Source organism: Callithrix jacchus, chromosome 16, assembly GCF_049354715.1.
Source record: "Callithrix jacchus isolate 240 chromosome 16, calJac240_pri, whole genome shotgun sequence".
Lineage (NCBI taxonomy): Eukaryota > Metazoa > Chordata > Mammalia > Primates > Cebidae > Callithrix > Callithrix jacchus.
Window position 1 is genome coordinate 66,410,656 of NC_133517.1, and position 26,325 is coordinate 66,436,980.

Consider the following 26,325-nt stretch of genomic DNA (forward strand, 5'->3'; position numbering starts at 1 on the left):
ATAATTGGATTGTTTATAAATCAAAGGACAAATGCTTGAGGGAATGGATACCCCATTCGCCATGATGTGATTATTTCACATTGCATGCCTGTATCAAAACATCTCATGTACCCCATAAATATACGCACATACTATGTAGTCACAAAAATTAAAAAAATTTAAAAAAGTATGCCAAGAGGACAATCCTACTATGCACTTGAATAACATAGTAGGGGGCATGACTGTGCATAGCACAAATGACCTCTCTTAATAACCTCCCACACAGAAGCTCATTGGGAAACTGCATCAAAAGTTGATGTGCTCCTCTCAAAGGCTGGATGCCATTTCTTCTCTTGCCTTGTCAATTTTTTTAAAATGGCTCCTACAGTTTTCATTGTCAGTAGATATAAAGTACCATATAGTTTTTAACTTAAGAGTTAAAGTCAAAACAAAGACCCAGAAACCAGGAACTTCACCAAGATCAAGAAAAACCTCATCTTTAGTTATAAGAATTTCTCCTAATGTTCACAGATTGCCCGTCTAATGTCTAAGTTATTTTAATATTTCCAAATTCTCAATCCAATTCAACTTTATTGTGTAAATAGCTTTGCATTACCTTACAACTTAAGAACAGAGACTGCAAAGATTCAATTGAGTACTTCGAATCATTCATTTATTCTTTCTTTAAAAAAAGGACACTGCATGTCTTAAGTCCTACTGTATGAAAGGCAGGATGTTCCAGGTGGTGAGAAATATAAGGCTGACTCAGGCAGGAATAATGCCTTCAAGGGCCTTATACTCTATCAAAAAGCTTCCATCTATAGGAACGTTAATAGAAAGGATTGGACACCCATGCATCTACCTACTCAATAGACACCTACCGAGTGTTAAGCAAGTGCCAAATACAGTAAATCTTAAGGGGGAAGATAAAGATTAGTCATTCAAAGTCCCCAGTCTCAATTAGCTTAGAGGAGACAGATTATTATAATACAGCACCCTAATTATTGCTCATCCAAGATGCAATGAGAACACAGGGAAAGGTACATAAGTCAGACTTAGAAATCAGGGCGGCTTACTGGCCAGAGTTACACCAAGCTTTACTCTAAAAGACGGAGTAGAAGCTCTTACATTGAATGAGGTAATGGACATTCCAGACCAAGGGATCACCATGGTCCCAGAGAGGAAAGAAGGAACACAGGGTTTAGGCAATGACTTGTTGTTTGGATGGCTGGAGTCTAATGTGTGCATGAAAAACGAGAGGAATAATTAAGGTACAGGACAGATCATGAGAAACATTGTGTGCCAGATTAGGAATTTTCCATTGTATCTTATAGACCAGTGGTATCTAAATATTTTTATCCCCTATTTTTATCAAAAAAATTATATGAAGACATGCATGTATAATAAAATTTTATTTATTATCTATTCTATTAGTTATATTCATGTACTTAAAAATATATACCATAAAATATACATAATAAAGGGATTTTAAAGGATGAGAAGATAAAAATACTTTAAAATACTTTAATATAATTAATTACAGTAGAAGACTTTTCTGCTTTCACCATTTACTAGCAGTGGGTTTAAACATAATTTTAAAAAAACGTTTAATAGCTTGTGATACAGTAATGTAAAGGTCAGTTTCCAAAGTCAATTTCTATGCTTGGCTTTAGTGGCCGTCACAGCTAAACATGTATCTTATAAATGTTTTCAAACCTCATAAATGGGTTTAAGCCCTTATAAATATATTCAGACCTCACCAGAAATCTTCATTTAGAAGATATTTAAACATTAGTAAATGTGAAGCTCTAGGAATTTTGATAGATGATATAACATACCTTTGGTTTTACAACAAAATTCTTATAAAGATGGAAACATTTTCAAACTTTCATTCTCAAAATGCTTTCTTCAAAGCATCACTTTCTGTACAGCTCGGTTACTTTCTTAGTCATTCTTAAGTTATTGTCTTGAGTTGGAAGAAACAAATTAAACAAGTTTGTAGGTTTTTCCAAATATATGCTAGAAGGAATATTAATGGCAACTCAATATCACAAAAAAAAATCAGCAAATTTGGAACACCTTTTTTTGTCAAAGACAAATAATGGCTTGCTTTTAAATCTGACAACTATTTTAAGCATTTTGAAGTGACATAATCATTGCATTTTGTGGGCAATGAAAATTTTTCTAGTAATTCTACTACAAAGTATTATATTCTACCATTTTATTTTCTGCATAAATGACATCATTTAATCATAAACTAAAATTGTTCAAAATGCTCTGAAAGAATGTTCATGACTATAGAAGATCATCTAGTGGCAGAAATTCTCCTTTTCTCTCAAGATTCCTCCTCCATATTTACAGTCAGAAGATGACCAGACATGTATCCTGTAAATTTCCAACATCAATCTATATATATCAAATGTTGGTAAAGCTTTTCAACATAAGCAACAAAAGCTGTGAATGGAAGTTCTAACATTTTCTTCCTGCATCTCAGTGGATAACCCAGCTCAGCCCTGGGACATAAACACTCTATTTCAGAGACTACCGTTCTAAAGAGTAGGTCAGAAAAGAGTGATGGGGTAATGAGGTCACATTTGTGTTTAGAAGGAATAACTGGAAACCATGACAGTATGAGCTGGAAGGAGGTGAGGCTGAGGCAGGGATCTCAGACAAAGGCATGAGGGTTGTTTGAATTAAGTCATAGAAGGGATAGAAAGAAGGAAACAATTACATTTTGGTTGAAAATGGAATGTGTAATGAAGTATGAAATCAATAATCTATCACAAGTTAATGTACTGTTGGGTAGAAAAAGATGCTGGTGCCATTCCCTGAGACAGAGGTTACGCAGCAGGTTTTAGATGAAGGTTTCAAAGAGCCCTTAAAAGTACAGTTAAAAGGCTAAGAGTATTCAGAGAATCCTTCCAGTTATTAAAGAACCCAAGAAGGCTTCATGGAAGAGGTGACATTAAAAGGGCAGAGCCAAGGATGCCCACTGTGGTCTAACACATGTGTCTCTCCATTTATCTATGTCAACAGGTATGTGCGGTCAAGGACAAAACACGATGTTGACATGAGGATTGGAATCCACTCAGGCTCGGTGCTGTGTGGTGTTTTGGGACTAAGGAAGTGGCAATTTGATGTCTGGTCTTGGGATGTGGACATTGCAAACAAACTCGAATCTGGAGGAATCCCTGGGTAAGCCAAAGCACAGCGCTTTTCATGCTTAACCCTTGTCATTTATTCATTTTGTGACAGTGGGTTTCCTGTGTGCAGAAATTCAAGGTTAAATCTTGGAAGCAATTATTTAGGAGGAGACCAGATATTGAAATATCATACAACTATTAGCTTCCAAAATCCGGTAAAATGTATCAGAGGCAACAAGGATATAGAATAACACTGAGGTGTTCAGGTCTCTGCCCTGCATAGCATTGGTTATTAGACTTGGCTGCACATTGGAATCTCCAAAGGAACATTTTTAAGATGCTATTGTCCAGACCTCATGCCAGTTTGTTTAAAGAAGAATCTGTACAGAATCTATTTTAAGTTCTTAAATTAATTCTAATGGGCATCCAGGATTAATACCTACTGACTTTTCATATATGACCTAGGACTCAATGAGGAAATTTAGCCTCTTCCTTAAAAATTCAACTTTTCAAATTTGGCTGTCAAGATTGGGTAACATAGGATCCGCAAAGGTGCTAGTGGTCTGCAAAGTCCACTGCAACTAAGGTCAGTCTTGAAAAGTTGTATCAAGATTCTGTTTACACAGATTGGACCTAATAAGATCTCAAATATATTTGAGCCAGTATGATAATCTGCAGCATCTCTTTCTTAAGGATGATGGATGGATGGATGGATGGATGGACAGATGGATAGACGGATGGATGGATAGATAGATAGATAGATAGATAGATAGATAGATAGATAGATAGATAGATGATAGATAGATAGATAGATAGACTAATAGATAGAGATACTACACTTACATATATTCCTCTCCCTACCCCCTAGACCTGCCCTTGGAGTCACAGATTTCTCTGGTATGTGCCATCATTCTTTGCAAATTATATTTAATATCAAGTAGTATGTTATCATGGGGAAAAAAGACAACAAGAGGTGGAATCAGAGTAACTAGGATTCCCATTCTGCTCCATGCTTAACTCTGTTATCTTCAGCAAGTTATGCAAAGCATGCACAGCACCTGGCATGTGATTTTAGCGTGAACTCGGCTTGCATCACTCTATCTTTGTGATCTCAGGCCAGTGTCTAATTTCCAAGTCTAACTTTCTTCACTGCAGAAAGAGAAATAATAATACTTATGATTTGCTGCCTTGTGAACTTATTTTTGTCCTCCATGAGAGTTTGTTTTCTCATCTGCTAAATGGGCATAATCTACCTCACAAATCTCCTCTGAAGATTATCTCAGGCAATGGGTAGGAAGCACTTTGTACACTGTGCAGGGAAAGCCGCAGGTCAGTTACTATTCTTATGGGAATCCTTCATTCTCTGTGCTGTGGCATGGCTGTTTGCCAGACAGGTTTAGAACTGAGGAAGGCCTGATGTGTTACTGCTGGGTTTCTTAAATCTTTCCATTCTTTAGGATTTTCCCACAAGTAACTACCTGCTGAATTTAGACACACCAGATAGCCAATTCATCTGTGTTCCCAGGCCTGTATCTTAAAAGCATCACCAAATGGGGAATTGCCCATATACTCAATAGATTCATTTTGCAAACCTTAGAATATACTTTGGAGGTTTGTAAGATACTGCTTTGATATCTGGAAGTTAGTTTGCTATTGTTCTAAATAACATTAAGAAACAGAAGAGTGACCAAGTTTAAATCATCACATCACCATGGAATACTATGAAGCCATAAAAAGGAATGAAATCATGTCCTTTGCAGTAACATGGGTGCAGTTGCAAGAAATTATCTTAAGTGAAATGCAGAAACAGAAAACCAAATGTTCTCACTTATGAGTGGGAGCTAAACTTTGAGTACATATGAATATAAAGACAAGAATAGACACTGGGGCTTGCTAGAGGGAGAAAGCAGAGAATGGGTCAAGGGACGAGAAACTACGTATTGGGCACTATGTTCACTACCTGTGTGAGGGTTTCATCTAACCCCAAACCTCAGAATCATGAAATATACTTTGTAACAAACCTGCACATATCCTGCCTAATTTTAAAATGAAAGTTGAAAAGAAATGAATAAAATAATTTTTAAAAAGAAAAGTGACTGAGTTTAAATCATCTTTCACACTCTTATTCTTAATATCATGAGTCATGAGTCTGAACCGTGGGTTTACTACTTACGAGTTAAGAAGGTTGGAAGATTGTGACAAGTACTTTACGCCCTGCCCAGTTTCTTCACTGTAATTTTGAACTGAAAACATCAGCCTTAAAAATGTAGTTTCAAATGTGAACATGCACTGAGTCTAGCTAAAGCATTCAGTCTAGTCTTCTATATAGTATCCAGCTCTGCTTAGCCATGGAATGTTGTCAATGTGCAAACTGCAGGAATGTCAAAACAGGTCTCCAAACCCACCACGGTCTGGTCTTGTTTTGACTTATATTTTTCCGCTTTTTTATTGTTTTCTTCTTCACCACCTCTGAACCTTGGGTTTCTAGAACAATGGTTCTCAAACCTCAGCACTGGAATCACCTGAGGGCTTATTAAACCATAGATTGCTGGGCCCCACCCGCAGAGTTTCTTGTCCAATGTATCTGGCATAGAACTCAAGATGATCCTTTCTAACCATTTCCTGGTGGGAACTGCTGGCCTCAGTACCACACCATGAAGATCACCATTTCTGAGCTTGTGTTAAACGCGATAATGCGTATAAAGTCCTTTGCCCTGTACTCAGTAAATATTAACTGTGGTTGAGGTAGTAGTGGTTACCATATTATACAGTTGCAGGGTGGTAGAGAGACCCTGAAAGTAAAAGTTCTTGTCTCAATCCAGCATTGCCACTAACCACTAATATGATCGGGGCCAAATAGATACTTATGACTTCTAGGCCAGTTTCAGCATCTCCAAAGTGAGACAAAGAAATGTCCATCACCTAAGGTTGTTGGAAGAACAGAAATTACATGAGATAATCCATGGAGCATAAATACTACGTTTGGCCACTAGATAACATTTATACAAAGCAAGAGTTACACAATTGTTAGATCTTATTTACTATCATGACTACTCTTATTATATACTAGCATTAAAAATTATCAGAAAATGTCAAGTTTACTTGACACTCAATACATGAGAATATTGCCTGAAAACTGACACATCTCCTTAGAAATAAATGCAATCTACAGAACTTCATCTGCAAATGCCTTACCGCAAAGCTGAAGTTAGTAGCAAGGATGAAAATAAACATCTAAAACCCAGTTTCTATCAAAACATTTAAGTGTATATGAATGAGAACTTCAGCAGAAGAATCAGTGAAGACAACAATCTCTTTCACTAGGAGAAACATAACATTGATTTAATACATGGAAATATTAGTCCCCCTGCATACTGACAGCAGAATACTAATGTAGAATAATAATAAATGTAGAATCCAGAGAAAATGCTAAATGGGGTTGATATTTAACTTAATTATCTTAAAAAAAAATCAACCATTGTACTTTATAAAACCCTCCTACCGGCCAGGCGCAGTGGCTCACACCTGTAATCCCAACACTTTGGGAGGCCAAGGCGGGTGGATCACGAGGTCAAGAGATCGAGACCATCCTGGTTAACATGGTGAAACCCCGTCTCTACTAAAAATACAAAAAAAAAAAAAATTAGCTGGGCACGGTGGCATGTGCCTGTAATCCCAGCTACTCAGGAGGCTGAGGCAGGAGAATTGCCTGAACCCAGGAGGCGGAGGTTACAGTGAGCCAAGATTGCACCCTTGTACTCCAGCCTGGGTAACAAGCAAAACTCCATCTCAAAAAAAAAAAAAAACCCTCCTACCAGACTCATTTTGCCTAGAAGAAAAGGTAAGCTTCCAGTCTTAACTCTGAGCTTGATCTGAGAAAGCAGATGGGGACTTCCCGTTCATGGAAGGTCAAACCATCTGTTACTCTCCCAGGGAAATATTATTGAGTTCATATATATGAACAAAATACATCTTGGGAATATTTTGTACTTATTCAGGACATCTCTCAAGAGAGTGCAAACATCTTTCACATACTTATTTTTAACATATCAATCAAGATATTTATTTAGAAGATGTGGAGAACATGCCTTAAATTATCAGAAATGATTTCTTTGTAGTTTCTGTTTTTTCACATGTTATTTGCAATGAACTATTCTTTGTATGAGGAGGGATTTAGCAGAATGCGTTAGAAGAATGAGAGGGAGTAGCAGAGCTAATACTAAAAGTAAACTGCATATTATTGAATGAATGAACGTATTTATTTTTTCTAAGACAGGGTCTCACTTTGTCATCCAGGCTAGAGTGTAGTGGCATGATCTCTGGCTCACTGTAGCCTCAACCTCCTGGGCTTAAGCAATCCCCCCACCTCAGCCTCCCAAATAGCTGGTACTGCAAGTGCACACCACCATGCCCAGTTAAATTTTGTACTTTTTTTGTAGAGACAGGGTTTTGTCATGTTGCCCAGGCTGGTCCAAACTCCAGAGGTCCAGTGATCTACCCATCTCAGCTTCCTCAGCGTGAGCCACTACAATGAGTTTTAAAAGCCCACTCTAAATTTTTTTTAAAAACTTCTCTGTTTACTTGGATGTATTGTTCTTAGCATTACAAAAGCTAAGCAAAATATTAAGCATTCTTTCATACAAAGGAATACTAAGGTAAATTTAGGAAAATGACTTCTGAGCTGAATTGGACAGTAGGAAATTGTTAGCAAGCATCAAATAGCACATTGAATTGGGAGAATTGCCAATTACTTGAATAGCTGGAGAGAGCATAAAGAAGCTATATTAGAAGAGTGTCAGAAAATGAGCTTTGAAGTGACAGAGCCAGAGAATGAAAGCTTAGAGGCCTTATTCAGAAGGCCTGACAATTATCTTCCATAAGCCTTGAGGAGGCATGGAATACCCAACAGTAATATGATTACAATGGCATTTTTTAGAACACGCTTAACAACTTATGTATTTGCTTTTGTACTGTATATACTGTACCATGCACTGTTTTGACTACCTTACACAAATCAACTTATACAGTAACCATAATGATCATAAGAGATAGGTGCTATTATTTCTCCCATATTATGGGAAGAAGATAGACTGATAGAAAGGCTAAGTAATTTGCCCAAGATCTCTCAGCTGGCAAGTGGCATAGCTAGGGTCTGAATCCAGGAGATCTAGCAGCCAAGTCTGTGTTCATAACCACCTTACCTTGCTAGTCTACCCAGACCACATTATAACACAATAAGTAGTCTGATTGAATTAGATAGTTATGAGGACAGAGAAATTCTTCCCCAGAAGAATTTACCATGTGAAATTTCCATGAATCAAGTGTGATCCTTAAGGTCCTGATATCATATGCTATTTTGCTAAAAAAGAAGCCTGAGTCATGAGCTATAGTGGCTGACAATTGTGCAGCCATGAGTCACTTCACTTGTGAGTGAGCCCAGCCAGCTGCCAGCCTATACATGTCCACAGCTTTGTTCTTTGCTCCTTATAATATACACGTTATAGGGAAAATTACACCCTCCAGTGGTTTTCCCAAAGGACACTCACTGTAGCCCTATGGACTTGTCCAAACTGCCCTTGAGAAGCATATAGACAAGTTGGAGAAACAAGATACAAATACACGAAGATTGAAATGATAGAAAATTTTCCAAGACAACGAAAGAACTGTTTTTGCATGGTGATTTGGACAATAATTGCCATTAGGGTTCGGAAATATTTGCAGCACTTGTTTTTCTAATCAACACCAATGGAAAAAAAACACTGACTTGTAAATTTTGCTGAGATCAGGCTGACAATCATAAGAAAAGCCAAAAGATGTGCTAGGTGTAGCACAAAAGGACTGTATTTGATCAGAGGTAGCAGTGTGTCTTGGTAGAGGTAGAGTGCAGTGATACTGCACTCATGAATTTATGCTTCTATTTTCTTATATTCTTTCTACTTTTTAGGAAGACAAGTACTGTCCTTGGGGACATGTCTTAATAGTACCCATGTGGAGCCCTGATGTTGGCTTTGTACTAGACAAAAAAATAAATAGCCTTTGCAGGCAACATCAGGAGTGTGTAATGACCTATGCCTTCTACACACAGGAGGATTCACATTTCCAAAGCCACGCTGGACTGTCTCAACGGTGACTATAACGTGGAAGAGGGTCATGGTAAAGAGAGGAATGAATTCCTGAGGAAGCATAATATAGAGACTTACTTAATTAAGCAGCCTGAGGACAGTCTGCTGTCCTTGCCTGAAGATATTGTCAAAGAGTCAGTGAGCTCCTCAGACCGGAGAAACAGTGGGGCCACGTTCACTGAAGGATCCTGGAGCCCTGAACTGCCCTTCGATAATATCGTGGGGAAACAGAATGTAAGTCCTCTCTTTCTCCTTCTGCTTGGCTATGAATGCATGCTTGTGTGCATCTCCAATCCAGACGCCTCAGAGAAAACTGATTCATCTTTAACCTTTTCTTCAGTGAGCACCGTAATTGCAAATGATCAAACTATCTCTGCAGCTCCTCAGGACAAAATTAACCTCCGTTTGCAATTCCAGGAAATGCCAGAAATGCCAGAGGTTCCTAACACCCTCTCTTTTTTTTTTTTTTTTTGTAACCTAGCTAAAAATAAATGTTATGAGAAGATGAATTGTAATTTTACCAAAAAAAAAAAAAACCACACTCATGTTGGAAAAGATAAACCCTCTGTTATTAAACTAAAGGGGAGGGTCAAGTACATGCGAATGCCCCTTTTTCAGTAGCTGGCCATCATCAGTTCTGCGTCATTCTCTGAGACTCAAAATCAGGAGAGCACTGCTGATTTGGAAATAGGAAAACAACACCAACTGATGCCCAGAATTAGGGAGTTCAGGAGGAGCATGTAATTTCAAAGCCACCCACATTCTATTTTTATATAGCATGGATTTGCATCTTATATGAAGGATGGGGCTACAGAGTCAGTACATAAGGAGTAGATCATCAATAACCAAAATTCTTTTTATATTATTTAGTCAAACGTTGAAGTCACATTAAACCCAAGGGGATGCTCAGACTCCAAGAGGCACTAGATAACTGAGGTTGAGCCAGGTCAAGAACCAAGGTGGACACAGAGATTCTGTTCTCTCAGAATGCTTGCTCAGAGTCGGGCAAAATTACCTGCTCTAATGTGGATTTTCTCTTTAACTTCTTTAGATACAGCATATTTAGTTGAATTCACCTAAGTTCAATGGTGTGACGGTACCATACATTTTTAGAGAAAGGAATAAAAATAGCCAATATATAACACTCATCTAACAGTTATCTGACAGTTTCTGATAGGACCCTCAACCAAGCAGAAGCTGAGAGTTCTGTGAAGTACCCAGCCAGTAGTGTCTGGAGCTTTATGAAGACATATGGGGGTTAATTTTTAAATTCCAAGGACTTGAACATTTCTCATTAACTTGCAGATAAGAAAAATAAGTCTGCCTGAAAGATTTTAAGATAGAAAAGGTTAAAACGCTGAAAGTCTCCCCTCTTCTGCATTTGAAAGTTTGATGGCGCACTCTGAGGCTAGGCTGTCTTTGGTTTCTTTCTGGATCTGTGAGGGAGGAACTATGAGAATACGCATGGGCCAGATTCCACTCGGAAAAGCTGCAGGTTGAACCTAGCCTGCATACCCTTGCGAGAGTTGACCCTTAGGTCTTAGACTGCTCTTTCGTGAGTGTTTAATTTGCCCCCAAAATTATTATGCCTACACAAGTCATAACTGATTACAATGCCTAGGTTCTTTCCATCTCTGAGTTGGTGTGCATGGTACAGTTTGTTATTTCATAAAATAATGGTGTTATATATTTCCTAGAGTGGGTGCATGACCAGCTGACAGTGCCCTCTCTGCTGCTTTTGCCTACTGTTAGCTCCGGTCTGAATGCTGATTATTTAAAGAGAAAGAAATGCATGCCTCACCCTGAATACCTTAGTAATTCTGTATAGTTCTCTGTCTCAGTTTTAGTTTTTGTTTCATCTTTTTTTTTACTGTTCAAAAACCTCTCTCCATAGCTGATTGTGGGAATTGAGATAATTCCTTAGTGTTCTAATCTCAATGGTCCCTGAACTTGAGAGCCAAGAAGAGAGGTGGAGGTGCTTGGTTTTATTGCATAGTTGATTGATCTGGTTAAATTACATAGGAATGCTTGAAATATTTATTTGCTGATTTCCTAAAGATATTTCCTGATGTCACCAAATACTTATTATAAAAGATGTCATTATTATCTAGAGATTGATATTCTTGTTTAACCATACATTTTTATGATGCCCAAGTTTTGCCTGGATGTAACCCATCTGCGCCGTCCTCAGCATAAACAATCTGAATTCATTTTGATGTCTTCAGACTGAAGAGCCACTGAATGTGTGCTGATATTCATGAATAACCATGTGCCACTAATAATATTTTGGAAATTACTGAGCCAATTAAAACAGTCACAAGTATTCAGTGTTTGTACTTATGCTTAACTCTAGAAGTGAGTGAGCCATATGTGCAATTCAGAGACATAATTTGTCCCTGGAAGAGATCAAGACTGGTCTGGCTGAGCCTATGCTGTGCCAAAACACCCAGTCAATTCCACGGAAGCCCCAAACATCTGAGTGTTTGCATAACACAGATAAAGTATACTAATGCTTCATTGGGGGTATTCCAGCTAAATTGGCCAGATGTTTTGGCTTCTATTGATTCATAATGTGTGCTTAGAAATATTTTTAATGGCATCAGATTGCTGTGTCATATTCTGTGCTATGCAGACAGCAGATGTTCAGATAGTTACATCTTCATGTATTCATTCATTCAATAAGGATTAATTGAGCATCTATCACATGCCAACTACTGCTAGTAAAAAAAAAAAAAGGAGAGATGGGGAAAAAATCACTTTAGAGACAAAGTCAGCCAGTAGTTTATATTCTTAATAAAGATAGAAATTACATCCGTTTTACTTACCACAATTTAGCCCACAATTAGAACAATACCTGGTAAATCACAGGGCTTGATGAAAGTTTGTTGAACGAGTGAATTAAATGACAGATATGGGTAGTGAGGGAAAGGAACCAGTCAAGTTTGAATTCTAGATTTTTTACTTGGGTGACTGAGTGGATGCTAAAACTCCCAGCTGAAATAAGCAGTACTGACATAGTACTGGAAACAAATGCTTGTGCGGGGAAGACTAGGAATTCTCTTTGGGACATGTTGAGCTTGAGATGCCTGGGAAAAATCCAGGGAGAGTGATCACACATTTGTGAACCTTGAGCATAAAAGAACCGTGCAAGAGATGTGGATTTGGTTTTAATAGTCACCGGAATTTTGGTGTTAGTAGAAGACATGGCAGTGAAAGATATCACTGTTGAGAATCTGTAAAATTAAGGAACAAGAAGGCACAAGCAGACCTTGAGGAACACCACTGGAAGGTGAAAGAGAGTCCGTAGTCCTTGACAGAGACAGAGAAGCAGCAGTCAAAGTGGTCAGAGAGAACTAGAGGATGTGGTGGCAGGGAAGCCTAGAGAGCATGGCATTTTGAGAAGGCAGGGGCCGTCAGCAAAGTCAAATGGAAACAAGAGGCCTGGGAAGATGAAGACTGAAAGCTTCCTATTGGAATTGGATTGAAGGACATCACAGACAAGAGGCAGATCTGGCAAGATGGTAAAAGTCAGGAGCCAGGTCATCATAATTGGTAAGAGGTGGCTCTGAGTTTCCAAGATCTCCAATTCCATCCCTTCTCTTTTCCCTCCACCCATTTTCATAGTTTGTAAATGGCTTGGAGGAGCAATGAAAATCACTAATAATTATCTCTAGCCCTTATGTGAGTCTTCTAGTTTGTGTCTGCCTGACCATATGCCCTTGGTTTTGTTTCTCTGTCTTCTCTGCCCCTATATCTGTATCCACTTGGGTTAAAATTACTGATTTGGCCCGGGTTTGGTATCCCAGTGTTGCTCTTGGACCCCCTGACCACCCACGCCTTTTTATCTCTGCCCTCTGACAGGTGCAGATGCGCTGCCTCTTAATTTGATGCCTTGGTTTTCCCGAACCCTGACTCAGCTCCCAGTGAGACTCCCCATGCCTTGAGTTTCCAGGTGAAATGAAAGTAAGAAAACTGGAAGGCAAGAAGTTTACGATCACAGGTGGACTATTGGAACCTAAGATATAAAAAGTAGAAGCAGATGGTTGAAGTAGACCAAAAGTGAAAAATTTCACATCTGGGGGAGACTATCCATGAAGTTCAAGGCTAGATTGTTAAATGAGTTATCAACGTGTACATTGAATCTCTCAGTGTGAAAACAACATTGGAAATGAATGGAAGACAAGAACAGGATCCTTATCATAAGGATTATAATTTTCCTTTTCTCCTGCATGCTCTGGGTAAAATCTATATCTGGGTTTGAGCTCTTGTTCATTCTGTTAATCAACAGATACTCAAGTGTACTAAATACTGAGGATCCAGTAATAAATCCCTGTCCTCCAGGAGCTTATATTTCTTTTTCTTTCTTTCTTTCTTTCTTTTTTTTTTTTTTTTTTTTTGATGGAGTTTCACTCTGTCGCCCAGGCTGAAGTGCATGGTGTGATCTCAGCTCACTGCAACCTCCGCCTCCTGGGTTTAAGCGATTCTCCCACCTCAGTCTCCTGAGTAAGCTGAGATTACAGGCATACCCCACCACCCCTGGCTAATTTTTGTGCTTTTAGTAGAAATGCGGTTTCACCACATTGGCCAGGCTAAGTCACGAACTCCTGACTTCAAATGATCCACCTGCCTTGGACTCCCAAAGTGCTGGGATTACAGGCATTAGCCACTGCACCCAGCCCAGGAGCTTACATTTCAAAGAAGTGAGGATTGCAGACAATCAAAACATATAAGTGTAATGAAGGAAATAGATATGACCAGGGAGCCTACAGAATACAGAAGAATACAGAAGGGATTGTCAGAGAAAGCCTCTCTAAAGATTTAATGAGTGCTAAGAGGACCCTACATGCAAATAAGCAGGAAAAGAGCATTCTAAAGAAAGGAAAAGCAGTACAGACATCCTAAAGTAGAAAAGAGTTCAGTGTGTTAGAACAGCAAAAAGGCACAAGTGGCTAGAGCATAATGAGCAGGGGAAAAGGGATAAGAGATGGAGCTGAAGGGGCTAGGACCTCCATCCTGCAACCCTTGTTGATGTATTTTATTACAAGGGAAGCGATAGAAAGATTATAATCAGGGCAGTGATATGATCTAAATTCGATTTTTAAGGGATCACTTTGGCTGTCTGTGAAGAATGGACTGTCGGGATAAGAGTAGACTTAGCAGAAAAAAAATCATCTTAGACTTCATATTTTCAAGAAGATACCAAAGGTTTTTATGTAGCTATAAAATGTATTGTGTGAAGGATATTAATCATTTTAACTGGATTTTTATGACAAGTGATATGCCAAGAGAACTGAGGCCACTGTTTTAGAAGCAAGGTCCCTTTTCAGAGCCTGGGATTTGTTTCTATATTTTCAGGAATCATCTTCATCCCATCCATCCTCTTCACATTTATTACAGCTTGAGAATCCAGGCATGTTTCTGTTACTCCCCTAGGCCTTTGAAAAGACTCACATGGAGAAAAGTACACAACTGGTACCTCCACTGTATAATTTTGTCATTTCTACACAATAGACTGATTTGGACATTTTTGTTATCTTGAAATTAATGTGTTTCCCATGAGGATTATAAACAGATGGAATGTCTATCTCCATGTAACAAATGAAAAGCAAATACACTTCATTGCCTGGAATATAAATAAATATCCACAAGGTCACCAACACTGACAAGAGTAGAGAGCTTTGGGACAGGTAGCATTTTGGGAGTGGTGTGCACATTTTTTTCACTTACTTCTCACACCAGCCTTACAGAGTAAGTGTAATCAGCCTACTTCACAAATGGGAAAATCGAGATTCAGAGAGAATTAATTCCCTAATTCCCCAAAGGACACATAGCAGGTAAATAACAGAAATGGAATTAGAGTCCCAAATGTCTAACTCCAAATGCCCCACACTTTCCATCAGATCACACTGCTTCCCTCTTTGTGGCCTGAAGATATACGCTGGGTGTCCACCTTCCACCTTGTTTTCAGGTCATCTGTCAGTCTCAGAAGGTGAGTGAGTATTTGTGTGGTATGTGTGTGAATGTATGTGTAGTATGGTGTATGTTATGTGTATATGTATGTGGTGTGCATATATGTTATATGTATATGTATGTGTGTAGTGTACATGTATATGTGTGTGATATGCATGTGGTATATGTGTGTAGTGTTTAAATATCTATGTATTATGTATATGGTATATACGTGTATGTGGTGTGACATATATGTGTGGTATGGTGCATGTGTGTATGTGTGTATGTATGTGTGGTGTGTATGTATGTATGTATGTGTGATGTGTATGTATATGTTGCATATGTATGCGATGTATGTATGTGGTGTGTGTATATGTGTATGTGGGGCATGTGTAAGTGGTATGTATATATGTGTGGTGTGTATATGTGTGTGGTGTGTATATATATGTGTAAAGCTCTCTACTCCTGTCAGTGCTGGTGACCTTGTGGATGTTTATCTACATTCCAGTCAATGAAGTGTGTTTGCTTTCCATGTGTGGCTACATGTGTGTGTTGTGTGCAAGTATATGTCTGTGTGGTAGGCATTTGGTGTATGTGTGTACATATGTGTGCATGTACATGTGTTATGTGTATATAGGAATGATATGCATGTAATATATGTGCATGGTATATATGTGTGTGATGTGTATATATGTGTATGTTGGTGGGATGTGGTATGTGTGTAGTGTGTATATGTGTGGTATGTATATGTGTATGTATGTGTGGGGTGTGTATGTGTGTGTACACGTATTCACCCTCTCATATATATGGATCACTTGCTCACCAGGGCTATTTCGAAATTTTATATGAAAGCATCAGGAAATGACCAGATTCCACTCCAGCTAAATTTTGGAAATTTTATCCAACCAAGAAAGATCTCATTGCCTACGTGTCCTGGCGTGATAATTGTTTGCATGAAAAAAGGCAATACCAGGCAGCCTCTCACATACGTCTAGCAGTAAAACAAACAACCATTCAATTTAGTCCCACTTGTGTTGGCAAATGTTGAGACCAGAAGAAAAGGAAATGTGAAGAGAGTGGAGGCTGGCTGGGCTGGCAAGTATGATAAAAGAATATATTTAGGTTACTATATCTTCACCAATTCCACCTGGGACTTTTCTTAGATCCTGTTCTCTGTATTTACTAGAAGAAAAGGAAGAATTCTCAGTTGATCACCATTCTGATTAAAACCCCCTTGTGGATCCAATGCTGAGCCCCAGGCTTCTCAGAGTAAAGTGGTTAGTCCTGTACCCTGTGAGTCTAATGAACTTTGGGTAAATCTCTGCAGGATTCAAAATTGGCACATATGATAGTGGAAGGGCCTGAATGGAAACCAAGCAGAACTGAGTTGGAGCCAGATTTCTCCAGTTGCTATTAAAAGACCTGGGGCAACCACTTCTCCCCTCCAAGGCTCGGTGTCCTCATTTGTACAATGGCAAAACTGGACTAGATGATTCAACAATTCCTTTCAGCTCTGATCTCACCCTATTCAATTTCTTTATCTCAGACATAGGCTGCAAGACTGTGGTCATACTGATGAGCCTCATATACTTCAGAATTCTGCATTAATAATTTACCAGGAAACCATGGGGACATCCACAGTTTACAGTTATCTTACTGTAGGATAACAGCTCTGCTTATCCTGGTGAACTGTCTTAAAACATGAATACCAAATTCAGCAACAGAAGTTAAAAATAAAATATAAAAAGGTATTTGAGGTAAAATCTTACCTAACTAGGGAATAAAATTTACCCTTTTCTCTAAGCATCAGATAACTGAGTTTTGATTTTATGTAGATAAACATCCAAACAATATTACAGACATCATCACACTTTGCCTGCTTTTGAGGTCCTGTTTTCAACATGATTATTATGTTCTCTTATTGAGTGATAGTGATCCCTGGGGATTTGATTTCTTTCTTTCTTGTTTCTGCTCCTAAATGGTGGATTCAAACTAAATGGCAGGCCCCTATTTTGTGAATATGAAGGCATGCAAGAAAACGCACTCTTCAAATTCAAACTCATTTTACTTTTATTATTCAACTTGAGAAAGGCAGTCCTATCAGGATGCATATTTGTTCATTCATTCATTCATTCAGCCCTTCATTTATCAATGGCTTACTGAGAAACTGCAGTAGAACTTTTACGTTGCCAGTAAAGTTCTAGGCTCTTGGGGTAGAGAGATGAAGGTGGGGCACGTACTCTGGAGCTTAGTTTGGTGGTGTTACTAAGAGGTCAGCAGGCTCAGTGCCAACATTGTTATAATTACTACAGGACAGAGTAGTAAAGGAGGGAACATTGATCTGAGTCAATCAGGAAAGACCTTAAGCTGAGATTTACAAGCAAGCAGGAATTAAGCCAAAAATGAGGGAACAAGACCCTAGAAAGAGAGAAAAAGCAAGTCTACCATCTCTACCTGGGTTTCTTTGCACAAGACCAAAGCACAGGCTTCTCTTTCCCTACAGGGAATTCGGACCTGAAATTCCTCCCCCTAAAAACACTGAAATATTGCATCTTGATTTTTAGAAAGGAGTGTTTTCATAGGTAACTGCTTCTGTGATAAGTTACAGAATATCTGATTGTCCATGTCCAATATCAATATGCAGACAATCACAAGCACATTTTCCCCCATAGGTAATTTTTTTAACCATTTTAGCATCAGATTAAGTTTTGATGTTTATTAGATAAGACATCTGCAGACTTAGGTCAAGAGCATGGAAAGCTTTGGAAATTTCCCTGAAGTCAAGCCGCACTCTTCCGGTAACATGGCTTTTTCTGACAATAAAACTCCCCAGGCTGTCCTTAGCCCTGACTCTGAGGATAGCTGCTGAGTTCAGCCAGGGAGAATCATTAGCAGGGTCTGTTTTTTCACTCTGTTCATAAAGACAAGTGGATTTGAAGCCTTCCAGAAAACACTGAATGGATTAAGTAGGCAATTTGACCCATTTGCGTTGACGCATCTTTCCTTCCTCTGAAGTCCCTGGGGTAGACTAAGGTAGAAAAGATAAAGGTAGAGATAGGATTGAGGCTCATGTCGAAACACAGATCTCAAAAATTTACTTTTAGGTTGTCAAGCATATATCATGCAGCCATGATTACTCCCATGGCCGATAACCTGCTGAAACTTTTCTAAGCAAATGAACTGGACTTTTCTTTTAGAAGATATTGAGTAGTTGTTTGGGGAGTCATACAACTGTGAGCTGACAAACAAGAGCCAGTAAATGTATACTACTTTCAATAATATGAGAGGATAAGCAGGAAGAGAAAAAAACAACCATCTAGATTCTTTTCCCCTGATTTATTTTCTCAATTTGAAAACAAAGAACCAGCATTTATTTTTTATCAATCTTGGCGTTCTCTTTGCCAAGGACTGGGCTCAGATTTTTCAGTGTAAAATGTCTTTGTTAACCTACATCGGGATTGGTCTCCTCTCTTTGCCACCAAGGATAACTTTTGTTGCTTGACGCAGTGCAGTTCATATCTAGGAAGGCTGTTCTTTCCAAGCAAAACTGCATTTGATGTGAGTGAATTTATATTCTCATTTTTCAAGTGCTTTCATACGTGCCCTGACCCACTAGTTTTCCTGCTCTACACAAACAAATAGGTCTTCCCACTCTAAGGTGACCGAATTCTAGCCAGAGAAAAGATAAATCATATTTTTGTGTTGGCCCAAACAGCCTCATCCCGGTTACTTATATATGTACTTATTTTTACTTCATCTTGTGTCAAAAGAGATTTACAGTGGCTTATCTTCAGTAAGCATACAATATTGATGGATATTTTTGCCAAGTCCTCTTCTATCGCAAAGATCCCCCAAACTACTGTTGTGAATTTCAGATTATGCACCACTACATTTCACAGTGCCTCTTCCCACTCTTTAACTTTTATGTTACCTTTAGTCCCCTAAAGAATCACATTACACTGTGAGATAGTGAGGACTTTGGACACATTGCATGCGGTATCACCCACTCTGGACTTCATGTCTTGGGGAAACTTAAATACAGTACCACTCATTAGTAATAAACCCGGAAACAAACACTCGGGATAATAAAAACCCAGAAAAGCTAAACACATTACACCATTCTTCTAGAAATGCTTGTTTTGGGAAGGTTAGAGTAAAAGGAATAGAAGCCACAACCCCAAAAGGTAGCAATTTAGCTCTAACCTACATGGTTTCTTTTTCCAGTTTTGCCCTGCCACAACTGGTAAAAAGTAAGAGATGCTGGATTCTTGAAGGTCAATAATTTGTTGCTCCACTGGAACTAAATTAAGGAAAGCATTAATAACTACATTCAATTAGTAAATTGTGTAATAAAGGTTCAAAAAAGCTCACACTGATAAATTTAAAACATGAGTAGTTTACCAGCAACTTGATCAAGGTATAACAGTTTTTCATCTGCCTAAATCAAAAGTGACTTCTGAACCTTCAAAGCTAAAAATTTAAATAATTCTATTTCAATTTTCCCAAAATTTCTATTAAGAAAACACACACACAAAGACATACACATATAAACATGCGTGCGCACACACACACACACAGACATACCTGTTCTTTTCCCCCATGGCATTGAAACTTTTAAAAATCTACATTTTTGATGTTCACAAGAAAATGGAGTAACTTAGGTCTTGATGTTGTATGTTTGTTTATTCATTTCCTGAGCTAAAATTCTCCAGGTTGCCAACCCAAGGTCATTCAGATGATGGGATAGCGGTCAACTCTCCAACCACAGCCAATGACATTTCAACCCAGCGAATTCAGTGGTAGGAGATATTTCAATAAACACCTACCCTGTGGCCCGATGAACAAACCACTGACGTTTCAGCTTCTCTCTCCCCTTCTTAGGAGTCCCATATGAATCCTGGCAGAAATCTTTCCTCCATTCCTAGATCATACTTTATCCCAGCACCTACACCATCCCTAAACCCGAGATGAAGTCAGTGCTGGAGTCTGCATATCTGTTCCACACATTACTAAGTATGTGATACTTTAAAAGCTAAAAATTCAATTAGACAGTTTGCCTCAAATGACATTGTGTCAAAGTGGTAGGATCTGAGTGTGCCAAGTTCTGTTTCAGCCAATTCTGCAGAAATTTAACAACATTTTTTTATTTTAAAAAATGACCCAAGTGTGTAATGTCTCAGATATAATCACATTTCCAAAACTGAGATTAGGATCTTCTTTCTGAGGAGCTCAAAGAATAATATCAGAGTCAAGCATCTAGGATTAGCTAATAGATTGGTAGAATCGAGTCAGACAACCTTCTCGGGCAGGAGGAAATCATTATCAGACCCCATTTGACCCAAGCTAAACTGGTTGAAGTCCTTAGGCCAGGTCTAAGGGACAAAATCCAGAATTGCTAATTCTGTCTGTGAGGTCTGAGTCTTCTTATCCAGAGAGCTCTGCCCAATCATGTGGAATTGTGTCTGGGTCTAGAAAGAAGCCACAGCTGATCACTTGCCCACATCACTTCCAAAGACAACCAGGAGAGTACATCTATGTCTAAAGCCATGACCCACCAGTAGGTTGAACTGAAGCAAGGGGCGAGGTGTTTAATACCAGGCAAAGCATACCAGGAAGACAGCCTAGTATTGTGCTTGAATATCTTGGGACCTAAACCCCAAAATGAATAAACTGCTTTCATGCTCCAGTTTACCAATATTAGTTGAAAGGCCAAGTGTGAGGTTGTGGGGTTCAAATGAGTAGCAAATAAATACGTGCCTACTGTGGCATCAGCCAGAGCTAGGGGCTCCTCCCTGTCATTGTTTTATTCTCTTAATCATAGACTGAAATTTCAGGGCACCGAGGAGCAAAAGTCAAAGGACTTCACAGATCCCCTAATCCCTGTCGACGTTAGCATCCAGACAATAGTGGGAAACTTCCAACTCTGCCTAAAGATGGGAAGCAACAATTTCCCAAATGGCCTGAGCCCCAGACTGACATTGTGTACTCATAATTGGGAACTGGAAACCAGACAACAGAGGGGTGCTGAAATCCTACAGCAGGCTCATTAGAAATGTCTAGGCTATTATTTCAACAGAATGGACATTATGACCCTTGTTATAGCATTTCCTGGAGCAGAAGCTATGAGACTATTCTGAAAATTACTTAAACCACTTTCCATAGCAGAGTCCCACAGACCTCCTCCCACAATAAGATCTCGTTAAACATTCATTTGCTTTTTTTGGAAAACAGATTATAGTGACATAAATACTCAAAAAATAAAAGGAAAAGGAAGCATGATTTCTAACTGAAAAAGCATTTAACAGATCATTTTGTTGTACTGTTTCATTTTCTCTAAGTGTAGACAGAAAAAGTTGCAACAATCTTGACTAACATACCTTGTTTATGAGAAATGGTCTTATTCACTAGCACCTCCACTCCCATATCTCATATGAATATTTTAGCAGGAGCTCTCCAAGTCAACATTTACTCAAATACCACTTAACACTTTCTTACTAGGAAAATATTGCATCTCATGTCTCCCCATTCCCAGATTTGAGGGAAGAAAATTATGCCATTTTCAAACATAACAAGCATTTTCCTTGAGGCCCTCAATGCAAACCACTGTAGATTAGATCCCCTTAAAGCTTTCCCAAGCTATGAGCTTTCTTAAAAAGAATAACTGACAAGTATTTAAGATGATGGATATATTAATTAGGTTAATTCAATCATTGTGTACCAAATTCATATATCATATCACTGTGTACCACATAACTATATATTATTATAAAAAATAGCACAAAATAATTCCTTTTTAAGTAGAAGCCTTCTTTTCTAGCAGTTGGATTGGCATTTTAACAAACAGTAGAGAAAAAATAGCTGTAATGTGTACTGTTGGGGTACTCTCACCTAGGCTTAATGTATTTCCTACTTCTTGTGGGACATAGGAAGTTCATAAGGACTGAAAGGTAGAGCCTCTGCCTTTTCCACAACCCAAAGCCTGCAGAGAGCAAGTTTAAAATAGAGGTACAGAGGCTTCCAAGTTAGGCACAGAAAAAGGCTGCCACAGGGGTGATGAAAGCGTGCTCCAGGGATAGGTTGGGGAAGCTATTGGCCCTACCTCCTTCTGAATGCGGATTCCAACCTGAAACTGAAAACAAGCAGAGTCTTTGGGAAAGGTTAGGACATCTCAGCACGAGAGACAGAAGCTGCATGGCTGTGCCTTGACATTGCTGAGCCTGGCATTCTCTGTAGGTTTTTCCCATATCAGCAATGAGTTGGCCCATACTGTGAGTGTTCAATACTATAGCTAAATCTGAAGGCTACCACATCTTCCTCGTAGGGAGCTAATAAAGAGTAAAGTGCTTTCACGAACGACCTTAACCTTCTTTCATAGCTGGCTCATGGGAAACACACAAACTGAAGTTAGCCCAGGTGCTGGTCCCAGAAAAGGCTCAAGGTTACCCCTTGCCAGTCTGTGGTCTCTGGTGCTCTAGCAGCCAGTATTGGGAGGTAATAATGGAAGTGACATTTTCTGGATTCCAAAACTCTGAATAAAACCTCACATTGTCCTGAATGGTATTGCCTAGGTTTTCTTTTATGGCTTTAGGTCACATGTATACCTGTTCAGCAAACCTGCACATTCTGCACATGTAACCCAGAACTTAAAGTGTAATAATAACAGTAATAAAAACCTCACATTGACAAGCATCATTAGGCTGCCTTTAAATGGCCTACTCTTGGCTGGTTCATCAACTGCATTGGTAATGCCTTTTATCTCATGCTGAGCAAAAACTAAGCATTTGATCGAATCGTAGGAAAATAAACTACTTCTTATTTAATATAGTTTGGTAAACAGAATCTTTCCAAAATTTGAAGTCCATTTGGGAAGGAACAGAAAAAATCTAAAGGGACTTTTATAGCAAAAGACCAGAAACACTGCCCTAGGGATAATCTTCTTATAGAGACACTTGACCTTTCATTCACCCACTCATTCATTTCTTCATTTCATATATATACTTCTTAAGAACCTAGCATGCTGGGCGCAGTGGCTCATGCCTGTAATCCCAGCACTTCTGGAGGCCAAGGCAGGTGGATCACAAGGTCAGGAGTTTGAGACCAGCCTGGCCACCACGATGAAAGCCCGTCTCTAGTACAAAAAAAAATTAGCCGGGCACAGTGGTGCATGCCTGTAGTCCCAACTATTTGGGAGGCTGAGGCAGGAGAATTGCTTGAACCCAGCAGGTGGAGGCAGTGAGCTGAGATGGAGCCACTCCACTCCAGCCTGGGTGACAGAGGAAGACTCTGTCTCCAAAAAATAAAAAAAGAACCTAGCAAATATACTAGGTGCTGGAGACTCACTTATAAATAAAACACAGTGTCTGGCCTCAGGGAGATCATAGTCTAGAGAAACAAACACATAATTTGGCAATTACACTGAATCATAGTAGTAGTGATAAGGACAATTGCAGCCTCAGAGTAGGCTTCCAACAGTGATGTCTTAATTGGTTTTTAAAGCAGCAGTAGGACACATGCCTAAATGCTACATGTTTCAACTCATAAAATGAGTAATTACTTAATAGGTCAGATTATGTTAGGTGTCCAAGCTCCACCACAAGGTCAGATCCCATGAGCACTGGGTCTGATACTCTGTGAAGTAGTGTCCACAATGCATGGACAAACTAGGAAGAACTGTGCAATATGTAGACATTATGTCACCTTTGGAACAATTGGGGAAATAAATTTAATGTGCCGAGAAAGAAAACTAAGGACACTGGAAAGCAGCCACATGGAGAGAGACGTATATAGATCTTGTTCAGAGATCAGAAACAGGTCTAGTGTGTGGAAATTGTGCATAAAAGCAGGTAAGAACTTTAGGGCACTGTTTCCCAAACATCATTCCATGAAACGTATAAAGGCAATTCAAGATAGGGGCATTTGTGGTCAAAAAAGCTTGGAAGATGCAGAGTTCAAAAATCTCATTTCTGCAGAACCTACCAGTGCCTTTATCTCAGTAAAGTATACTGAGATAGGAAGGTAAAAGAAATTTTCCATTCAGTAGCCACATTTACTGTGGCTACAAAGTATTTAAGTGACTACAAAGTATCGAGCATTGTCAAAGGCGTGGGGACAAAGAAACAAACAAAAGAAACAAAATTAGGGTAAGCAGAAATGTCAGTAAATAAATAATTAATCTGCGTTTTCTAAACTGATTGATCCACAGAACCATTTTGCAATGAAGCATCTCATCATTCTTGTATTTCTTGAAACAAATTTTTTAGAAAGAGAAGGATCCAACAATGAAATAGATCACTCCAGTTCTGTAACTATGTAAGCTGATTTACAGTGTCTACAAGGATGCTTTACAGGGTCTTTTGAGATTTGAGTATGTGATCTCTAAGCCCTAAAATGGTTTTGACTCAACAAAGCTGGATGTTTCTAGACAGTACACCTTTAGCCTGCAATCTTGCTGGGAAGAATTTATTTGCTGTGACAAACTGATTAATAAATACAAAATTTTATGACCATCCATGAAGTGATAGGACCTGTAGGAAAAGCAGGGTTTCACTGGGAATGCAGAACCAAGACAAGTCCTAAAGAAGAATCTTCTGATCATAAACCAAATGATGAGCTTAAAAGGATTTGTAACTTCCCCCAGCCCATTCAAATGCAATTCTCAAAGAGCTACCTGACCTTCTCATTATAATTTTCACCAGAATGCCCAAACTGTCAAGCAAGACCCTATCATCAGAAACTCAGTTCAGAAGGAACTCTGGTTCTCACTTGCACTTTGATCTGTCTCAAGCACCTGTGAGGGAGGAAGCATTTATGGAAATACCTAAAGATTTCTTCATTGGGAGAAGTCTAGGAGCTTTAGTGTCTTTTTTGGGAAAAAATTCAGTCATGAGAGGCCTCTGCTTCAACCTCTGACATTTCTGCTGCTCCAATCTGACCTCCCAAATATCTAAAACACCAGCTAAAGTAAATAAATAGCATTATTTATTTATACCATCATTGATAACATTATTTATTACATTGCTGCTTCAATCTGACATCCCAAATATCAAAAACCCAGCTAACTATACACATACACATATATAATATATATAATTATATATACTTCAATCATACATTGAAACATATGTTCAAATATATGTATTCACATATATATATATATAATAGTAAAATATTATGGCATTTCCTGTTTTCTTTCATTTCATCCTTTTGTTTTCCCTATTCTTTAGCCAACTGCTTAAGGTATTTATGTGAAAGAACAGTCTCAATATTTTAGAGGTCAATTAGATACTGGAATCACATTTGGAAGCTTACCCTATTTTTAAACATGATCTCAGTCCAGCTCACGCTGGTGCCATAAATCTTAAAAAGAGAAAGCCCTATTCTATTAAAAATAGCTCATTCCAGTATGACTCTAAATATACAAATAAGACAAGGTATACATGTCTCCACTACTGATTACAAATGAATCACTGTGAATATATCAGTGTGTGGCTTTTTGATGTTGGTAACATTATCCCACTGAAGGTGACTTCTTAGTAGTCATTACTAACGACTAATGAGATCGAGGGGTATCACAGATTATCCCAAATCATAGTTGCCCCAAAGACATGTATGCGTTGCAGTGTACCGGGGGTTAAATGAAAGTAGATGATTTCCTGATATCCCTTTCTAGTTTCAATTTGTTTGCCTTCTTGAGTTAATGATGGGCTTCTCTTAAGTACATATTCCCTTAAGGAATGAGGTAGGTGCTAAAGAGATTGCTGGCCAAACAGCACATATAATTTTCATATGTAATTAACAGAGGAAATGATCAGAAAGGAGATCACTGAAATTTGACTATCTGCATAAAATACTAGGAAAACACTTCCAAAGAATAAAAATAGTTACATGGGCAAGAAAAGAATTCTCCACCACATTATTCACATTTTGATGAAAGGAGCTGCTTCCCAACTATTACTGATAACTTGGTGGCAGTGATGAAAGAAAGAAGGATGCCTCTAAATTTCTCTCTCATTTGAAGTGACCACATAGACAGCCAACAGAATGTGGAGAGAAGCAGAGGAGCTTTGAGAGGAGGAGATTTCATTGGTCACTGACCTACAGAAGTGGCCAATGGCAGCAGAATCCTTCTCTGA

General features: G+C 38.7%; 1 protein-coding gene across 5 annotated transcripts in view; it reads left to right on the top strand.

Annotated features, from left to right (window-relative positions):
• ADCY8 (adenylate cyclase 8) overlaps positions 1-26,325 on the top strand; it is a 257,131-nt gene that overhangs the window by 129,546 nt on the left and 101,260 nt on the right. For all 5 annotated transcript variants that reach the window (XM_002807642.7, XM_035277484.3, XM_035277486.3 and 2 more), the window contains exons 6-7: positions 3,016-3,174; positions 9,208-9,478. In XM_002807642.7, the coding sequence (XP_002807688.4) occupies positions 3,016-3,174; positions 9,208-9,478 (430 nt within the window). The remainder of the gene's footprint in view (positions 1-3,015; positions 3,175-9,207; positions 9,479-26,325) is intronic.